This window comes from Oryza brachyantha, chromosome 4 (genome assembly GCF_000231095.2).
Source record: "Oryza brachyantha chromosome 4, ObraRS2, whole genome shotgun sequence".
NCBI lineage: Eukaryota > Viridiplantae > Streptophyta > Magnoliopsida > Poales > Poaceae > Oryza > Oryza brachyantha.
In genome coordinates this window covers 684991-700057 of record NC_023166.2, presented here as the reverse complement: position 1 = coordinate 700057, position 15067 = coordinate 684991, and the positions used below count along the sequence as shown (strand labels likewise).

Sequence of the window (15067 nt, the reverse complement as noted above, 5' to 3'; positions counted from 1 at the left end):
ATTCCCACTTGGTATACATCGATCTAGCTCTAGCTTGTGTTGGTGTTTTGTCCTGTCTCCAGTAGTTATAACAGCAAGCAAGCTTTTGCCCTAGCGAGCTAGCCTCCCTCCCCCTCTTGCTTGCTTCTCGATCAATATATATATCCTCCAGCTTTCTGATCCATCACATCGTATAACAGTATATATAATGATCATATCGATCTCCATCCATGATCCATCTATCTGTATATATACGGATGTGTCTTGCTTGATTCATCCATTAGATACATCGATCCCATGCATCCATGCATTTTGTTCTCAAGGAGATGATAGCTAGATTGATCGAGTTAGCAAGAGATCTATAGCTAGCTGATTAAAATTGGTGCAAAGCTAAGGTACGTCTGCCATGGCCGGCGGCGGCGGGGTGACGGTGGTGGGGCGGGCGGAGATCGACACGAGGGCGCCGTTCCGGTCGGTGAAGGAGGCCGTCGCCCTCTTCGGCGAGAAGGTGCTCGCCGGGGAGCTCCACGCCGGAGCCGGACGCCGGCTCGTCGGCGCAACATACGACCAGCAGCAGCAGCAGCAGCAGCAACAGGTATGTACGTCGCATATATTGCTATAGTTAATGTTCGATCATCACACCATGCATATGATTTTTCTGTTTCTTCATACATAAATCAATCTGAAACACGCATATATATATGGATACGACTTTTGTTTCAATTTCTTATATTACAATTTATGTGACTCTGCCTTTTATTGTTTTCAGCAATGTAAATGAGTCAAATGACTCCTCTGCCTTCAGACTAATTAGCTATCTCTTGTGTTGATTAAGAATAATCCATAACGGAAAATGACTGAGGATTAATTTCTGCTGATCTCTCTTTTGCCCCCAGTTGCATTTTCACCCAAAAATCCTAAATCCATTTCCCATAGGCGTTCCAAATTGTAATAAATTTATTGTCCCCAGCATCAGAGTTAGTTAATTAATTATTGCACTTCTTGACCAAGTTGATCCTAGCTAGCTTCTTGTTGCCTGCCATTGTGTTTACTATTCCAGATACAGTGCTAATCTAATGATAATTACTTTATTAGTCTTGCAGCGCACTTAATGTATTTAAATAATCACAATTAAAGCTTGTCTTTACCAGTTCCTCCATTGATGTCGCTGTCAAATGACTGGCCATATGCTTTGTCTTGCTACTGGTTATAGCTATACCTTTCTTCTGAATCAAGTAAAAAGATGTGGCAAAACATCAGCTAGCTAGCCTTCTCTGCCAATGTCCACGTTGTTTTCTTTGTCTACTTGCAAACTATGCTATATGGAAAGTATGTGCACTAGCTAGCTAGGACTTTGATATGTTCCTTCCATCTGAATTAAGGAACCTGTAAAAGGTGTACATGCAAAGCTGCCTAGAGCCTTCATTTGATATCGGTATTAATACTTTCATTAGGTGATTAGGTCCACTAATGATCGCTTTGTATATAATTAATGTATTCGCATGCAGCACTAGGCTTTCTGAACTTATATGTATATCATCATGATATAGAATTATACCATGTACCTCGTTATAAAAATTAATGATGCCATATGTGGCCAGTGGCTCACTTACTTCATACTTGCTCTAGAGAAGAAACTAAAACAATGCACGAAAATCCTCTACGCATATATACATATAGGGGCTATTGTATAACTGACTATTTAGGAGGGAAACATTTTTAATGTCATCTAAATAGTTATGAACAAAATTTAAAAAATAAATAATATAGGTTAGTGATACTATGATATATTACTTTACAAACATATCATGTTAAATTCGGCTTTACAACTTATAGAAAATAAAAACAATTATTACTGTAAATATGCTTGTCCTTATTCTGTTTGTTATGACATATAAAAATTCTAGGCCCGAGCCTGACAATTAGAAGAAAAACAAAGCTCAGGTCTAGCCTGACCTAGGACCTTTCGGACTTTTTATAAATTACAAGCTTTTGGGCTTCAATATCTAGGCCGGGCCTTGTGGGTTGGGCTTGGACAAGCCCCTAGTTAAACATGCTTAATTATGACTTAGAGAAGTCAAATTTAAATTTACATCTCCGTGAGATAATATATCATATGCTAATTTATGTTATCGATCAACTCTTTTCATTTGGATGCTATCAAAGAGCAAGACAACATCCTCTCAAGTGAGTAAAATCCATTCTCATTTGAGAGTCAGAATATACTAGAAACATTGTTTAGAAATAAACGCAAAATGGTAGAGTAGAGAGAAAGAAAATGAAAGTACAATGAAGTGAGAAGAAGACGGTTGGATTAATTAGTTTGCATTTTTGTTAGATCCTTGGAATTATATGGTTATATTTGCCTCTGAAAACGTTTTCATTTCCCAACAGAATCGTGCTGCCGCAACTCCGCCGGCAATACGCCACGTGCCGGTGACGGCGGATCAGCTGGAGGAGGCGAAGCATGAGCTGGAGAAGGAGCGGTCGGAGAGGCAGAAGATGGCCGGCTGCATCCTCTCCCTGCAGGAGGAGCTCAGCAACGCCATGCGGGAGCTGAAGAAGCTCAAGGCGCGCGACGACGACGACGGCGAGGGGGCGGCCGCCAAGGTCATCGACCTGCAGGTGGAGGACCTGAAGTTCATCGAGATCGACAGCAAGCCGCAGCAGCAGAGCCAACAGCCGCCGCCGTCGACGGTCACGGCGGCGGCGGGGAGCGCGTCCCCGGTCGAGTTCCAGAAGAGGAGGTACGTGACGTTCGCCGACCCGCCGACGGCACCGGCGTCGTACCGCGCGCCGCCGCCGGACGTGGTGGTGATGGAGTCGCACAGCTCGTCGCACCATCATCGTCGCAACGCCGCCCCGGCGACGGCGCCGCAGTACCGCGAGGTGCGGTGGTTGCAGAGGCAGATGTCGGCCGGGCACGAGGCGGTGAAGGCTGTGGCGGCGGAGCAGGAGGCGATGACGAAGAAGAAGAAGAAGAAGCCGCTGATGCCGCTGGTTGGCGCGCTCTTCATGAGGAAGAAGAAGAGCAGCAGCAGCTGCTGCCATGACGACTCGGCGCTCAACTCGCGCGCCGCTTTTGATGGATGATGGCAGCCATTTTATGTGTACGGCATACATCAATACATGCGCATATATGCATATAAACTTTTTACAAGGTATACTGAGGTATTAGAATTATATACTAAAATTTTTAATTTTTTAATGCCTCAGTGTATTTATCAAGGATGATAAAAAAGACCCTATACATATACATGTAATTGAGCGAGTGTAATTACATATGTACGAAAAGTGTAGTAGTTTGTTCAGGCTTGTTTTTAGACAATGAAATGAAATAAAAATTTTCATCACAGCTTTTTTTTTACCATCATATTGAGAAGGTAACTTGAGTCCTGAGGTTAAAAAAATACTTGGTATGAGCTTGGGCTAATTTATTGATGATCTCTGGCTACACGTATTTTACTTGCAACATCACCTGCGTAATACAATACTCCCTCTATTTTTTATATGACGCCGTTGACTTTTAAATCTATGTGTTACTGTTCATCTTATTTAAAAAATTTATCTAAATATACAAAATTATAAGTCATACTTAAAGTTTGCATAACAATAAATAAAATTTTTTATTTAATAATTATATAATTTTTAAATAAGACGAATAGTTAACGTGAAAATAAAAATCAATAACGTCATATAAAAAATAAGAGAGTATTAACTAGATCCATTACACAAAGACTCATGAGCCTGTGCAGAGGCCCATGATCTGCCATTGAGTGTAGTTGGATACGTTGAGGTATTAAAATTTTATACTTAAAAATATTATCTTTAAAAATTTTCTTAATGCATGACAGTAAAAGTTCTCAATTGATTGTTTTACTCAAGGACAAACAATCCTGTAATTACTTGTTATCGGTTTATGTTCCTGGTACCTGACCAACATTGCTGCTGCAACATGTTTCCAAGATCAACTGGCATATTGTCCATGAAATTGTGGCCTCTGTTTCTGACGATGAAATACATTATGTTTATCTTAAAAAAAAACCTTCAGACGAGTCTATTTTTCGTCCCTTAACTAGAATAATAGAAATATATATATCTCTAAATTCGTATAATCCGTCAAAAAAAATCCCTCGATAATATTGACTCATTATTTGTTTGGTTTTGATGACGTAGCGTCTGGTGGGTCTTACATATCAGTTTTTTTCCCTCTCTCCTTCTCTCCCTCTCCCTCTCCTCTCCTCTCCTCTCCTCTCACTCTTTTTTTCCCTCCCTCCTTCTCTCCCTCTCCTCTCCTCTGACTCTTCTTCCTTTCTTCTCCACTTCTCTCACGTCCTAGCTCACGACCAGCCTGGACTTGGACTCGTTGTTGGCTTAGCCCAGGAATCAAACTACCGGGGAGCGACTTACTCTCTCCGGCAAAAAACTCACGCGAGTGTACACACACGAGCAGCAAACAAGACGAAATATACACTGAGAATACACACTCTGGGGACGAACACCACTTTGTTTTTCAAAGTATTGCTTCTGCCACTTACATACTGATGAATACACGGCTTTTATAGCCTCGCACACACGCACACGACTAACAGCCCAGCCACGTCATAAGCACGATCATTAGCCACTAACTCATGCACAATCTGACCACACAACACGTACGCGCGTGCTCCACTAACCTGCAGCATGTAGCTAACTAATTTGCCGTTACTACTCCTTTTATTCTCTAGGCTGACTTATAATTGCTAGTCATGCATACACTAATCTCACTAGCAATGGCTAACTCTACATGCACCATGAACTAATCACAGCCTACGTGACACACATGCGTCCATTTACTTCGAGGATCCACGTGAACAGATCACGTGCCTAGCTATCTACCATCAACTAATGCAAATATTCTAAAAACGTGTACAAGTCAGGATTAGTGCTAACAATTTCCCCCCTAATCATGACTTGCATTTTATCATGCATCATCACAGAAGACATGGCTCGTCGTCCGCCGCTGCGAGCATGGCCTCTTTCTTATTCGGTTTGCGACACTCACTAGCAAAGTGCCCATGAATTCCGCAATCGTAGCACCTTCCTTTCTTCCTATCCGACTTGCGCTCGCCGTCGTCGGAGTTAATGCTTGTGTCGTCGGAATCGTCGTCATCGCGCTTAATTACGGCCGCCACTACGGCCTGCCTTGCCAAGTTGCCATGGCCACCACCATGGTTGCGACTTCTTGGCTCACTGTTCTTCTTTTCTTTGAGCGACAGACTCTCCACTGTATACGAGTGAGCAACAAATGCCCATCTTCATTTTCACGGCGCCGACCTTTCAAGCATTCCTCGAACGCCCTCAAGGGCCGATTGCCTCCGTCACGGACATCTTTGACACATCACCCCATTGCTATAATATTACAGTTGCACAATATGCTAGCTAAGGAGTAAGCATCAGCCAGCAGCACGGAAGATGTGGGACACGATCGATCTAATTCTTTTCACGGGGCATTTCCATCTGTGGAAAAATTATCAAAACACCACCCGTAAAGTCAGCATTTTACAAACACCATTAGTAAATAAGAACCCTCCAAAACACCACTAATAAACAGGGTAGTTATGCCAAAACGCCAAAACTCACACATTAGAGTGTTTTAAATAAAAATTGACATTAAAATTGACCATTCTACCCCTAAGCCTTGTATTAGCCATATATTATTCTAGAAATTAATAATATATATATATATATATATATATATTCGAATAAATATTCATAGAAAATAATATTTTCTACGATTATTTATTTGAAAATTAATAAAAAATAAAAAATATAAATTTTCGAATAAATAATCATAGAAAATATGATTTTCTACGATTATTTATTCGAAAATTATAATTTTTATATTTTTTATTATTCTGGAATAATATATGGCTAATACAAGACTTAGAGATAGAATGGTCAGTTTTAATGTCTGTTTTCATTTAAAACACTCTAATGTGTGAATTTTGACGTTTTGTCATGACTACCCTATTTACTAGTCTTGTTTTGGAGGGTTTTTGTTTACTAGTGGTGTTTTGACAATTTTCCCTCCATTGTCATGAACGCCCAGCTGCCCAATTAACATTAATCTTTTACGCATGCTCTTGAGACAGCGCATGCATCGATGATCGATCACTTGGGTATGCTATCCATATATAACCAGCAGTACCGAATAAACCCGTTTCAAAATAATTTCTTCATGCATTCTTTTCTATCACGCGCAGAAATTCCTCACATAAATTTCTAAACTTAATTATATATTAAAATCCCTGTCTAGAACCAGCCAGGGTACATAAATAGACGATATTGATTATATAACCATCGTTCTTAGAAACAATTTAAAATAACATTTATTCTAACGAAAATGCAGCGGAAAGAAAGGTAGACTAACTCTAGCGGGTACGGCTCTAGTCCACAGGCAAACTTCGACGGCAGACCAACTCACTCCTGAGAGTCACCTCCATCGGACTCAACTTCTAACTCTGGAGGGAGAAATTGGGCAAGGCTGAGTACAAACCACCGTACTCAACAAGCAGCACGGAAAAGAGGTAATAAATGATGCATAAGGGTCATCAAGGACAGACTAGGGTTAGTTGCAATAAAACAACAATTAAATAAATAACAAAGATTAAACTGAATAAAGGTGATTAAATAAATTAAAGAATAAGTAAATAACAGTTGTAAAATACCACAGCACCGTCCAACGTTACACCATGTTACGACTGACCCAGCTACTACTCAACGTTACACCACGTTGCAGTAATCCAAAGTGAAAGCCAGTTTACCTAGGTCATTAAAGGTTCAACTAATCACAGTAAAGCTGGGAGTCCGCCCGTAATTGTGGGCACGAGTATTCGAAAAGATTATACTCTGATCAGAGGTGTACTACTATACCCACAAGACACGACTCCATTACACTTGAACGTGTGACGACATACCACCATGACATACCGGAAAGGAGACCGTGATAGGACCCGTCACATAACCCTCCCTATTTAATCGCATCGCACTTCAAGTTTCACCCCCTCCTTTATACCAAGTCGGGCAGTCCCCTTTTGTGTCTTGGTAGATCCGAAAGCAGCAGAGGCTTTCATTACACCACGATTGCCGGTCCATACTCCATCACGCCTACCCTTGTCTTGGTATGTCAAACACGTCAAATAGTTCAAAGCGATGCTCCAGATCCCACCTTACCCATTCGGCATGTGGTTAGCACTAACTTACTTCTAGGATTTCCCGTGAACTGGTCCTTAATTGCCATGAGTCCGACTCTCAAAACTATGCACCCACAGCCCACTATTAGCAATATTTTAGTTGACATTAACCCGAACCGGGTAAAGAATCATAATTAACAGCTACTCAGAACTAGTAATGATTGAGTGTGATCCATGAGCTACTTGTTCTAAACATGGCTAAGCATTAACCTAGGCCTAACTCTAATCAAGTTACCCCTGGTACAGCATAAATAAAGTTGGGTAAACAACGACATAATAACAAGGGTTACCCGAAAATAAATACAATAAATACTTTAATCAAAACAATGCATATTTGAATAAATAAAGAGGGAAATTTGCAATAATAGGTTCAATATGATCAAAGATGAGTGCCACTTGCCTTGCTCTGGTCCTTGGGGAACTTCAGCGATGATCTCGAAGTAAACCGGCTCTTCATCGGGGTTCGAATCTAAGCGAAAAAGCACAAAAATAAATAAAACAAGCACAAACTCTACTGAAATAGTAAAGGAAAGTATTTTTAATGGATTATTGACAATTTTATGAATTTAATGAAATATGAATGGACCTAAATAGAGACTAGATGAATTAGATATGAATTTTAGAAGTTTTCTAGGTTTTTAATTAAACAGAAAAATCCTAAATCAATTATTACGCAATTAATAGGGCTGCTGACGTCAGCGATGAGAGAGGAGGCGCTGACGGGTGGGGACCACTTGTCGGCGGGTGAGAGAAGGAAAGGGGGCTGACAGCTGGGCCCCACGGGAGGAGAGAGGGAGGAGGGCCGGCAGTGGCTAGCAGGCTGGGCCTACCGGCTAGAGGGAGAGGGGAGAGAGGATGGGAGGGGCGGTCAGCTGACGAGTGGGACCCGCTTGTCAGCGACCAGCAACAGAGGAGGGGGATTAGGAGGAGGGTGGCTCGGCCGATTGCAAGGGGAACGGCGAGGGCGGCGACGGCGCGATTCGGCGGCGGCGACGGGCGCGGCAGCAATGAAGGGGACGGCGCCCGGCGACGGCCGGGACAACGGCGACGACGCGGCGCACTGCGACGACGCGGTGGGGAACGCCGGTCGGCTCGGGGAGAAGGCGGCGACGGCGTGACGGGCGAGGCAGAGCTCCGGCGGCAGCGGGGCCACTTCGGCGACGGCGAGGCGAAGGCGGACGTGCCGGTGCGGGCGCGTCGACGGCGACCGGCGACGTGAGCGCGTGGCGGCGGCGCACGGGGTTAGCGGCGACACCCGAGAGAAAAGAGGGGAGGAGAAGGGAGGGGTGATGCTCACCGGCGAAGCGAGAACGGCGGTGAGTCGGCGAGGAGGAACGGGTGATGGCGAACGGAGCGGGGGCGGCGATGACCCGAGCGCGGACGGCGACGCGCGGACGACAAAGTCGGGCGCGACGGTGAAAAGGGCGAGGAGGCGGCGAGGATGCTCGGACGTCCACCGGCGGAAACAGAAGCCGGCGGAAGGTCGGCGAGGTCGAGGCGGCGGCGGCGACGCGGATAGGCGGCGACGTCCGACTGCCGGCGGCGAGATCGGTCGGCGGCGGCGAGGAAGTGGTGACGGACAGGTGAGGCGAAAAGTGGCGGCGGGGCGAAGAGGTGGGGGCTCTATAGGGTGGCGGCGCCGGCTAGGGCGGGACGGTGGTTGCGGAGTCCGCACCGGCCACGGCGCGACAAAGGCGCTGGCGGGTTTGGCCACGATGCGGCGGCGCGGCGGCGTGACGAAGTCAGGGCGGAGGTGGACACGGGTGCGGCCGGCGCGGCGAGGGCGGTCGCGGACAGGCAGGCCCCGCCTATCAGTGCCGCAGGGAGGAGGGAGTTGGCGGCAGACTTGGTGTGCGGCCGAGCGGGCGAGCTGGGCCGAGGCGGCTGGCGGCCCAGGCAGGGGCACGCGCGCGCGGGAGAAGAACAGCTCAGCTGGGCAGGCTTGGAGGGGCGGAGAGATGGGCCGGCTCGGCTGGGCCGGCCCGGGAAGGAAGAGGGGAAAAAGAAAAAAGGAAAAAGAAAAAGGGAGAGGATGAAAATTGGACTTCGGCCCAATTTGGGAAGGAAAGGAAAAAGAAAGAAAAAGGAGGGAAAAAGGAAGCCCCACTCTTGTCGAATTTTAAATTAATTTATTTGGCCAAATTTTATACTTCTTTAATTTGAGTTTAAATCCAGTTAATCGATTTGCGAACCTCGATTTAATTAAATTAATTTCTTTTAGAGGGATTTTCCTGAGTTAATTAAGCTAATTATTATTTACGATTTTCTTTTACGAATTAAGGCTTAGGATAAAACTCCGGGTGTGACATTTTCTCACTTTTAATAGTATATCTACTAGACCATATAAGAAAAACTCTTTTCTTTTACCATCCTTAACATGGTAACCTGAAGTATCACACTAATAATGTTAAAAATCTTAATATATACCTCCAAATAATATGTTTATAAAATTCTAACGAATGGATGAAATGGATGTAAAAGTAAAGTTAATTTAATTCTAGTCTAAGTAAAAAAGGTTAATTTTATTCTAGTCTAAGTAAAAGGCTCTTGTGTGATGTTCTGAACTTCAACTCCAATCCAAATTAAGAGCAAGGCTAATCATATAGTAAGCAAGCTGACTAGAATACTCTTTACAGTCTTCTCTCAGCTCATCTATATAGCAATATAGTAGTTAGCTCTCCATCATTAATACATTACCCCCTTGTCTCTCTCATATAGTTTCTTGATTCTTGTGTCCGAGCCGACTATAAGCTTACATCTCACTTCTTCTCTACTTCCATCTTTCCTCTACCTTAGAGCATCTCTATCAGATGCCCAATCTCACTTTCTAAGCCAAAATTTGACCATTTTGACAAAAAATAGCACTCCAATAGATTGGCCAGCTGGCTAAACCAGCCCCTAAACTGGCCAAATTTAGCCAGCCAAACTAACTTGCTATCTATGGGCCCATAGTCTAACTCTCCCTCTCTCCTCCTCCCAGCCTCCTATCTTGCGAGCCCCCTCCCCCCACCACCGTCCGGCAAGGACGCCACTGCCGCTGTCCAAGTCCGGCCACCCCATCGTCGCTCCCCTCTCCAGTCGGCTTCTACGCTAGGACCGCCGCCTCGTGGTTGCGAGGCAGTCGCCACCACCGTCGAAGTTGGGCGCTGCCGCCTTCGAAGTCCGGCGCTTGGGAATGGGGCGAGGAGGCCGGCAGCGGGTGCTCGGGTCGTCGTCGTCGTCAGGTCGTCTTCCACCGCTTGGGGCGGGCGCTCGGGGTGTCGTTGGGTCGTCGTCGTGGCGAGGCCACCATCCCTGGCCGGCACGCCGTCCTAGGCCACGGCCGCCGCCTGTGCCATCCACCGCCGCCTGCCTCTGTTAGAACAGTGGGAGAGAGAAAGATTGAGAAAGAAAGAGAAAATGAAAGAGAGAGATTGAGAGAGAGGGAGAGAAAAAGAAAGAGAGGAGGATGACATGTGGGACCTAGCTGTCAAGGTCTCGAAACAGAGAGGGTGAATGGAGAGACCGTTGGAGTAAAAAATGAATTTGAGTGGCTAAATGAAATAGGGAGTGGCCAAATAGATATTTGGAGAGTCCAATTTAGGCTGTCTGTTAAAGATGCTCTTAGCGTTTAGCCGGCTTACGACCTACTATTATACTTGCTGTAATTAAGTGCAAGAACAATTCGATGAACGTACGCCACGGTGGTATGGTACGGTTAGTTCGTGTAACCTAGTTATTATCACTCTCTTTATTATTGGTTAATCATATTTATTTTCTAGCCTGGGCGCAATCCTAGCCTGTGCAGCCCCGACGCGGATGCATGACGCGTGGATGAGCCTACCATCCGACGGCTGGCCCACACAAAGGATGTAAATGTCTTGCACAGCCGAGCCTGCAAGACGGCTCGTGCTTGATCGGCTCCCTCAGCCGCGCCTGCAACACAGATCGCGCTCGATCGACTCGATCTAATCCCGTTTCATCCCAGTGGTAGGCTCCTCTCTGTCATTCCTCTCCACCCGTTTTCAGTCTCGCCTGTCATCGCCGTCTCTTCTTGTCGTCGCCGCCGGTGCGCTGCCCCACGCATGGGAGCCCTTCCGTCGTCGCCGCACTGCTCCACGCACGAGAGCCCTTCCGCTGCCGCTGCGCTGCGCTGCGCTGGAGGGCACCGCCTGGCCGTCCAAGGGAGCCACCGCCGCTTTTCGTTTCCACCAGTAGTATCTGCTGCCCATAGCTGCTGCCAACTTTCTCATCGCACAATGGGCCAGTGTTGCTGTCCGCTTTGAAGGTTTCTGCTTGCCATTCTTTGCAGGAATTTACAGTTAATTGATTAAGGAATAAGAACTAGCTTCAGATATATACCTCATTCAGTCTGATAGCTAGGTTGATAGGTGTATGTCAATGGACATTGACAGTTAATAATTTCAGGAATAAAATTTAGTTGATATGTATGATTCTTCCAACCTAATATATAGGTGTATGCCATTCACTATAGGTTCATATACAGTAATTATCAGTCAATTGCAAAAATGTCCTCAGATTGATAGGTCCATCCTGATTGTTAGAGGATACCAGTAAAATTTTGACTATGTGTGTTGATTGCCAAATACTAAATTGCCCCTTTCATTTCTACATACACCATCTTTGCAGGTGAGATATATGGGACGCATTATGGCTGAAAGTTCAACATTACAAGAGAAATGAATAAGATGCTGCTGAAGAAATGACACAGAACAATCAACGACAAGAAAATGGAGTGAGGACATGTTACTTTTCTGGAGGAAGTTAGAGCTGATGTGTGACATGGTTTTGCCGGATGTCAAGTTATCCTTTTAATTGTTGTAACCTTATGCAAAAGTCAAAAGAGGGAAATTGATTGCCTGAAAGGATCGTAAATGCAATGGATAGAAGAGGAGATGGTGCTGAAAGGATTTTAGTTTGATGAATGTAGTCATTCCTGTTAATCAGTACTATGTAGTCTGTACACTTTTTAGCGGTTCACAAGGATTGTAGTCCAGATGCTGTAAAAGTTTGAACCCCATTTTTTTTGTCAAATTGCAAGGAAACTTAGATCACTATGTAATCTGTACAATGTATTTCTTTTATTTGAAATACACATGGCATGTTGGATGTTCTGAAATCTGCAATGTGATTGATGCCTTTAAAATATTGTGATTGTTCATCTGATTCCTTTAGAAAATAAAATATGGATTACTGTGTGATCTTAAAACCTGAAGTTCAAATCTAGAATGTGATATGTACAAGCTAGGTATTTCAGAAACAATGTAGGTAATTCATATCTCGTACATAGCTACCAAATTCATGGACAAAACTGATAGCATCAATGAAAGTTTAGTGTAACACGCTGCAAAATGAAAAAAAATATTGTGCTACACAGTAAAAGAGTACAAGTTCATCGATACACCAAAATCTATTAGAAAAAGCCTATTCATTGTAGGTTTAGCCAAATATTATTAATTGAAATGTAACTTCCTAGCAGCCATGACTGAATCTTGCTGAACTCCAAATAAAAGACTTGTATATCCGCCTTGGAATAAAGGAGCAGCCATGGTTGAGGATTGCCCAAACAGATCATATGCAGCCATGGTGGAGGACTGCCCACACACATCATTTGCAGCCATGGTTGAAGGCTGCCCACACACATTACCAAAATCTTCATCTCCATCTTGTAATGCATCATTTAGATCTTCTCCTATAGTTCAAATATACAAAATATCAGAGCATAAAAAATTAATTATACAAGTATACAATGGAAATAAACATGCTAGAATAGGTAGGATCAATACCTTTATCCTCAGCGCTTTTCGTTTTCTTCCGTCTCTTCTTTTCAATTGTATCTTTTGATCGTCTACTCTTTGGGCCTTTGATCACTCGAGGAACTCTAATTGATATTGCACCATTTAACGTGTCCATATCACAATAATTTGAATTTAGAGGAACCTCACATATTTTTTCTTGCATCTTGCTTAGAGAACGGTCTGCCTCCAAGTCCAAATTATTAATGGCTTTCTCTAAGTTATCAAGAAGTTCTTTTGACACTGAACACTTCAATGCAATGGAGGTTGCCTTCCGAGAGATATGTGCAGCATGTGTTTTCAAAGTTTCCTTCTCACCTTCTTGTTTATCAATATTAAATCCTCTTTTCGCATATTTTGTCCATCTATTGAGTATATATTGAGATGGCATAGTGAAAACTTCATTCATATTGAAGTTCTGAGGGCGTACTTGCACAATATACCTGCAAGATGTGAATTTCATTTTTTAGATGTTTGTATAAAAAAAATATGACATGATTTAAAGTGTGCATACATACCAATGGACTCGTACTTTCTGCAAGAACATGTAATGGTCATGTCTGCAGTGTTATACACAACTGTTGCTTCATGATCTGATTCCATGGGCATAACCATGAATGTCAAGATTGACCCCTCAGTTTGCAACAATTTACATGATAATGAAAATTGTTGTGTAAATTCCTCTTCAAACTCTAAATACATCTTCCTTGTATATGAGTCAGCTGCGGTCTTCAACATAGGTAAATTTGGGATGCAAGTAACGGGGCTTGAGTTTCGTGACTTAAAATCTGCATCCAACTCATTTTCACGAAGACTGGCAGCAACCTTATCACATTCTACAAGGAGCTCAGAAAGACCAAGTTTCCTACGAAATCTTTTCTTGAAGACATTATTCATACCTTCGCTCCTTTGGGTCGAGGTCATATCAGCTGTAAAAGAATCACGAAAGACAATAGCCCACTTTTTCCTCAAATTATGTATATTTGACATCCATACGTTATCCTCAAGCTTGTATTCACTCAACAATTCATGCCACATCTTGTTGAAATGATGCTCTGATCTGTCCTCATAGACACATCTCTTAAAATCTGTTAGAAACCTATTAGGATGCTTATGAATTACATGACCAAGATTTTTACCACCATTTAGATAAATGTGCCACAAACAAAGACGATGTCTTGTATCTGGGAATACTAAAGCAATTGCTGCTGCCATGGCCGCATCTTGATGAGTGAAAATTATGTTTGGATGCTTGCCTGACATTGCTGTTAAAAAGGTTTCAAAGAGCCAAACAAATGATTCAATAGTTTGATTAAATAACAACGCAGCTCCAAAAATTATTGTCTGCTTGTGATGGTTGGTTCCAAGGAGTGGAGCAAAAGGCATTTCAAACTTATTAGTATCAAATGTGGTGTCGAATGACACAACATCACCAAAACAGGAGTAATCCATGATAGATTGACCATCTGCCCAAAAGAAATTAACTATCCGACCATCTTCCTTGTCTATCTGGATGGCATAAAAAAATCCTGGATCCTCTATTTGCTTATTCTTCAAGTATTCCAACAGTGTTTGTGTGTCATTAGATTCTAAATACTTCTTGCGTTCACGACCAATCTCATTATTGCAATCCATCTTTGAGAATGGCACTTTGTCAGCTCCTCCATACCACTCCTTCATGAACTCATACACTTGCGCTGGCTTCATCCCGGCTTCCCGTATTTGGCCAATTAGCTACCTATCTGCTTCTATAACACGCCGTTGGGACCTCAACTTGTGCGACTTATTTGGACTAACAAGACAATGGTTGTGTTCAAGTACAACCTTTTGCACTATCCAAATTCCCTTTCGACAAATACTAAACTAAACATGAGCATCACAACTCGTCCTAGTAGTGTCTAGTGATGACTTAGTTTGTCGTTGTTCTTGGTTACTACAAACTATATATTTCTGGTATATAGTTCCATCGGCTCGATGCTTTGCTTGGCTCTTTCTAATACTAAACCCGATCTTCCTAGCATAGGTGTTGTACATATCATATGCTTTCTGCTCTGAATC

The 15067-nt window shown here is 43.5% G+C and overlaps 1 protein-coding gene across 1 annotated transcript; it reads left to right on the top strand.

Moving 5' to 3' along the window:
* Window positions 1–207: 207 nt before the first annotated feature.
* On the top strand, window positions 208–3296 carry LOC102721268 (WEB family protein At1g75720-like). Its single transcript, XM_040523617.1, has 2 exons — window positions 208–578; window positions 2318–3296. Exons 1-2 carry the CDS (start codon window positions 386–388, stop codon window positions 3070–3072), a joined length of 948 nt encoding a protein of 315 aa, XP_040379551.1. The 5' UTR covers window positions 208–385; the 3' UTR covers window positions 3073–3296.
* The last annotated feature ends 11771 nt before the right edge of the window (window positions 3297–15067 follow it).

What these genes read in the sequence shown, in the direction of transcription:
- LOC102721268 (XM_040523617.1), top strand. Translation starts at nt 386, where the DNA reads ATGGCCGGCGGCGGCGGGGTGACGGTGGTGGGGCGGGCGGAGATCGAC. An exon ending in GCAGCAGCAGCAACAGGTAT is followed by an intron (nt 579 to 2,317) that starts GTACGTCGCATA and finishes CATTTTTGTTAG; the next exon opens with ATCCTTGGAATTATATGGTT.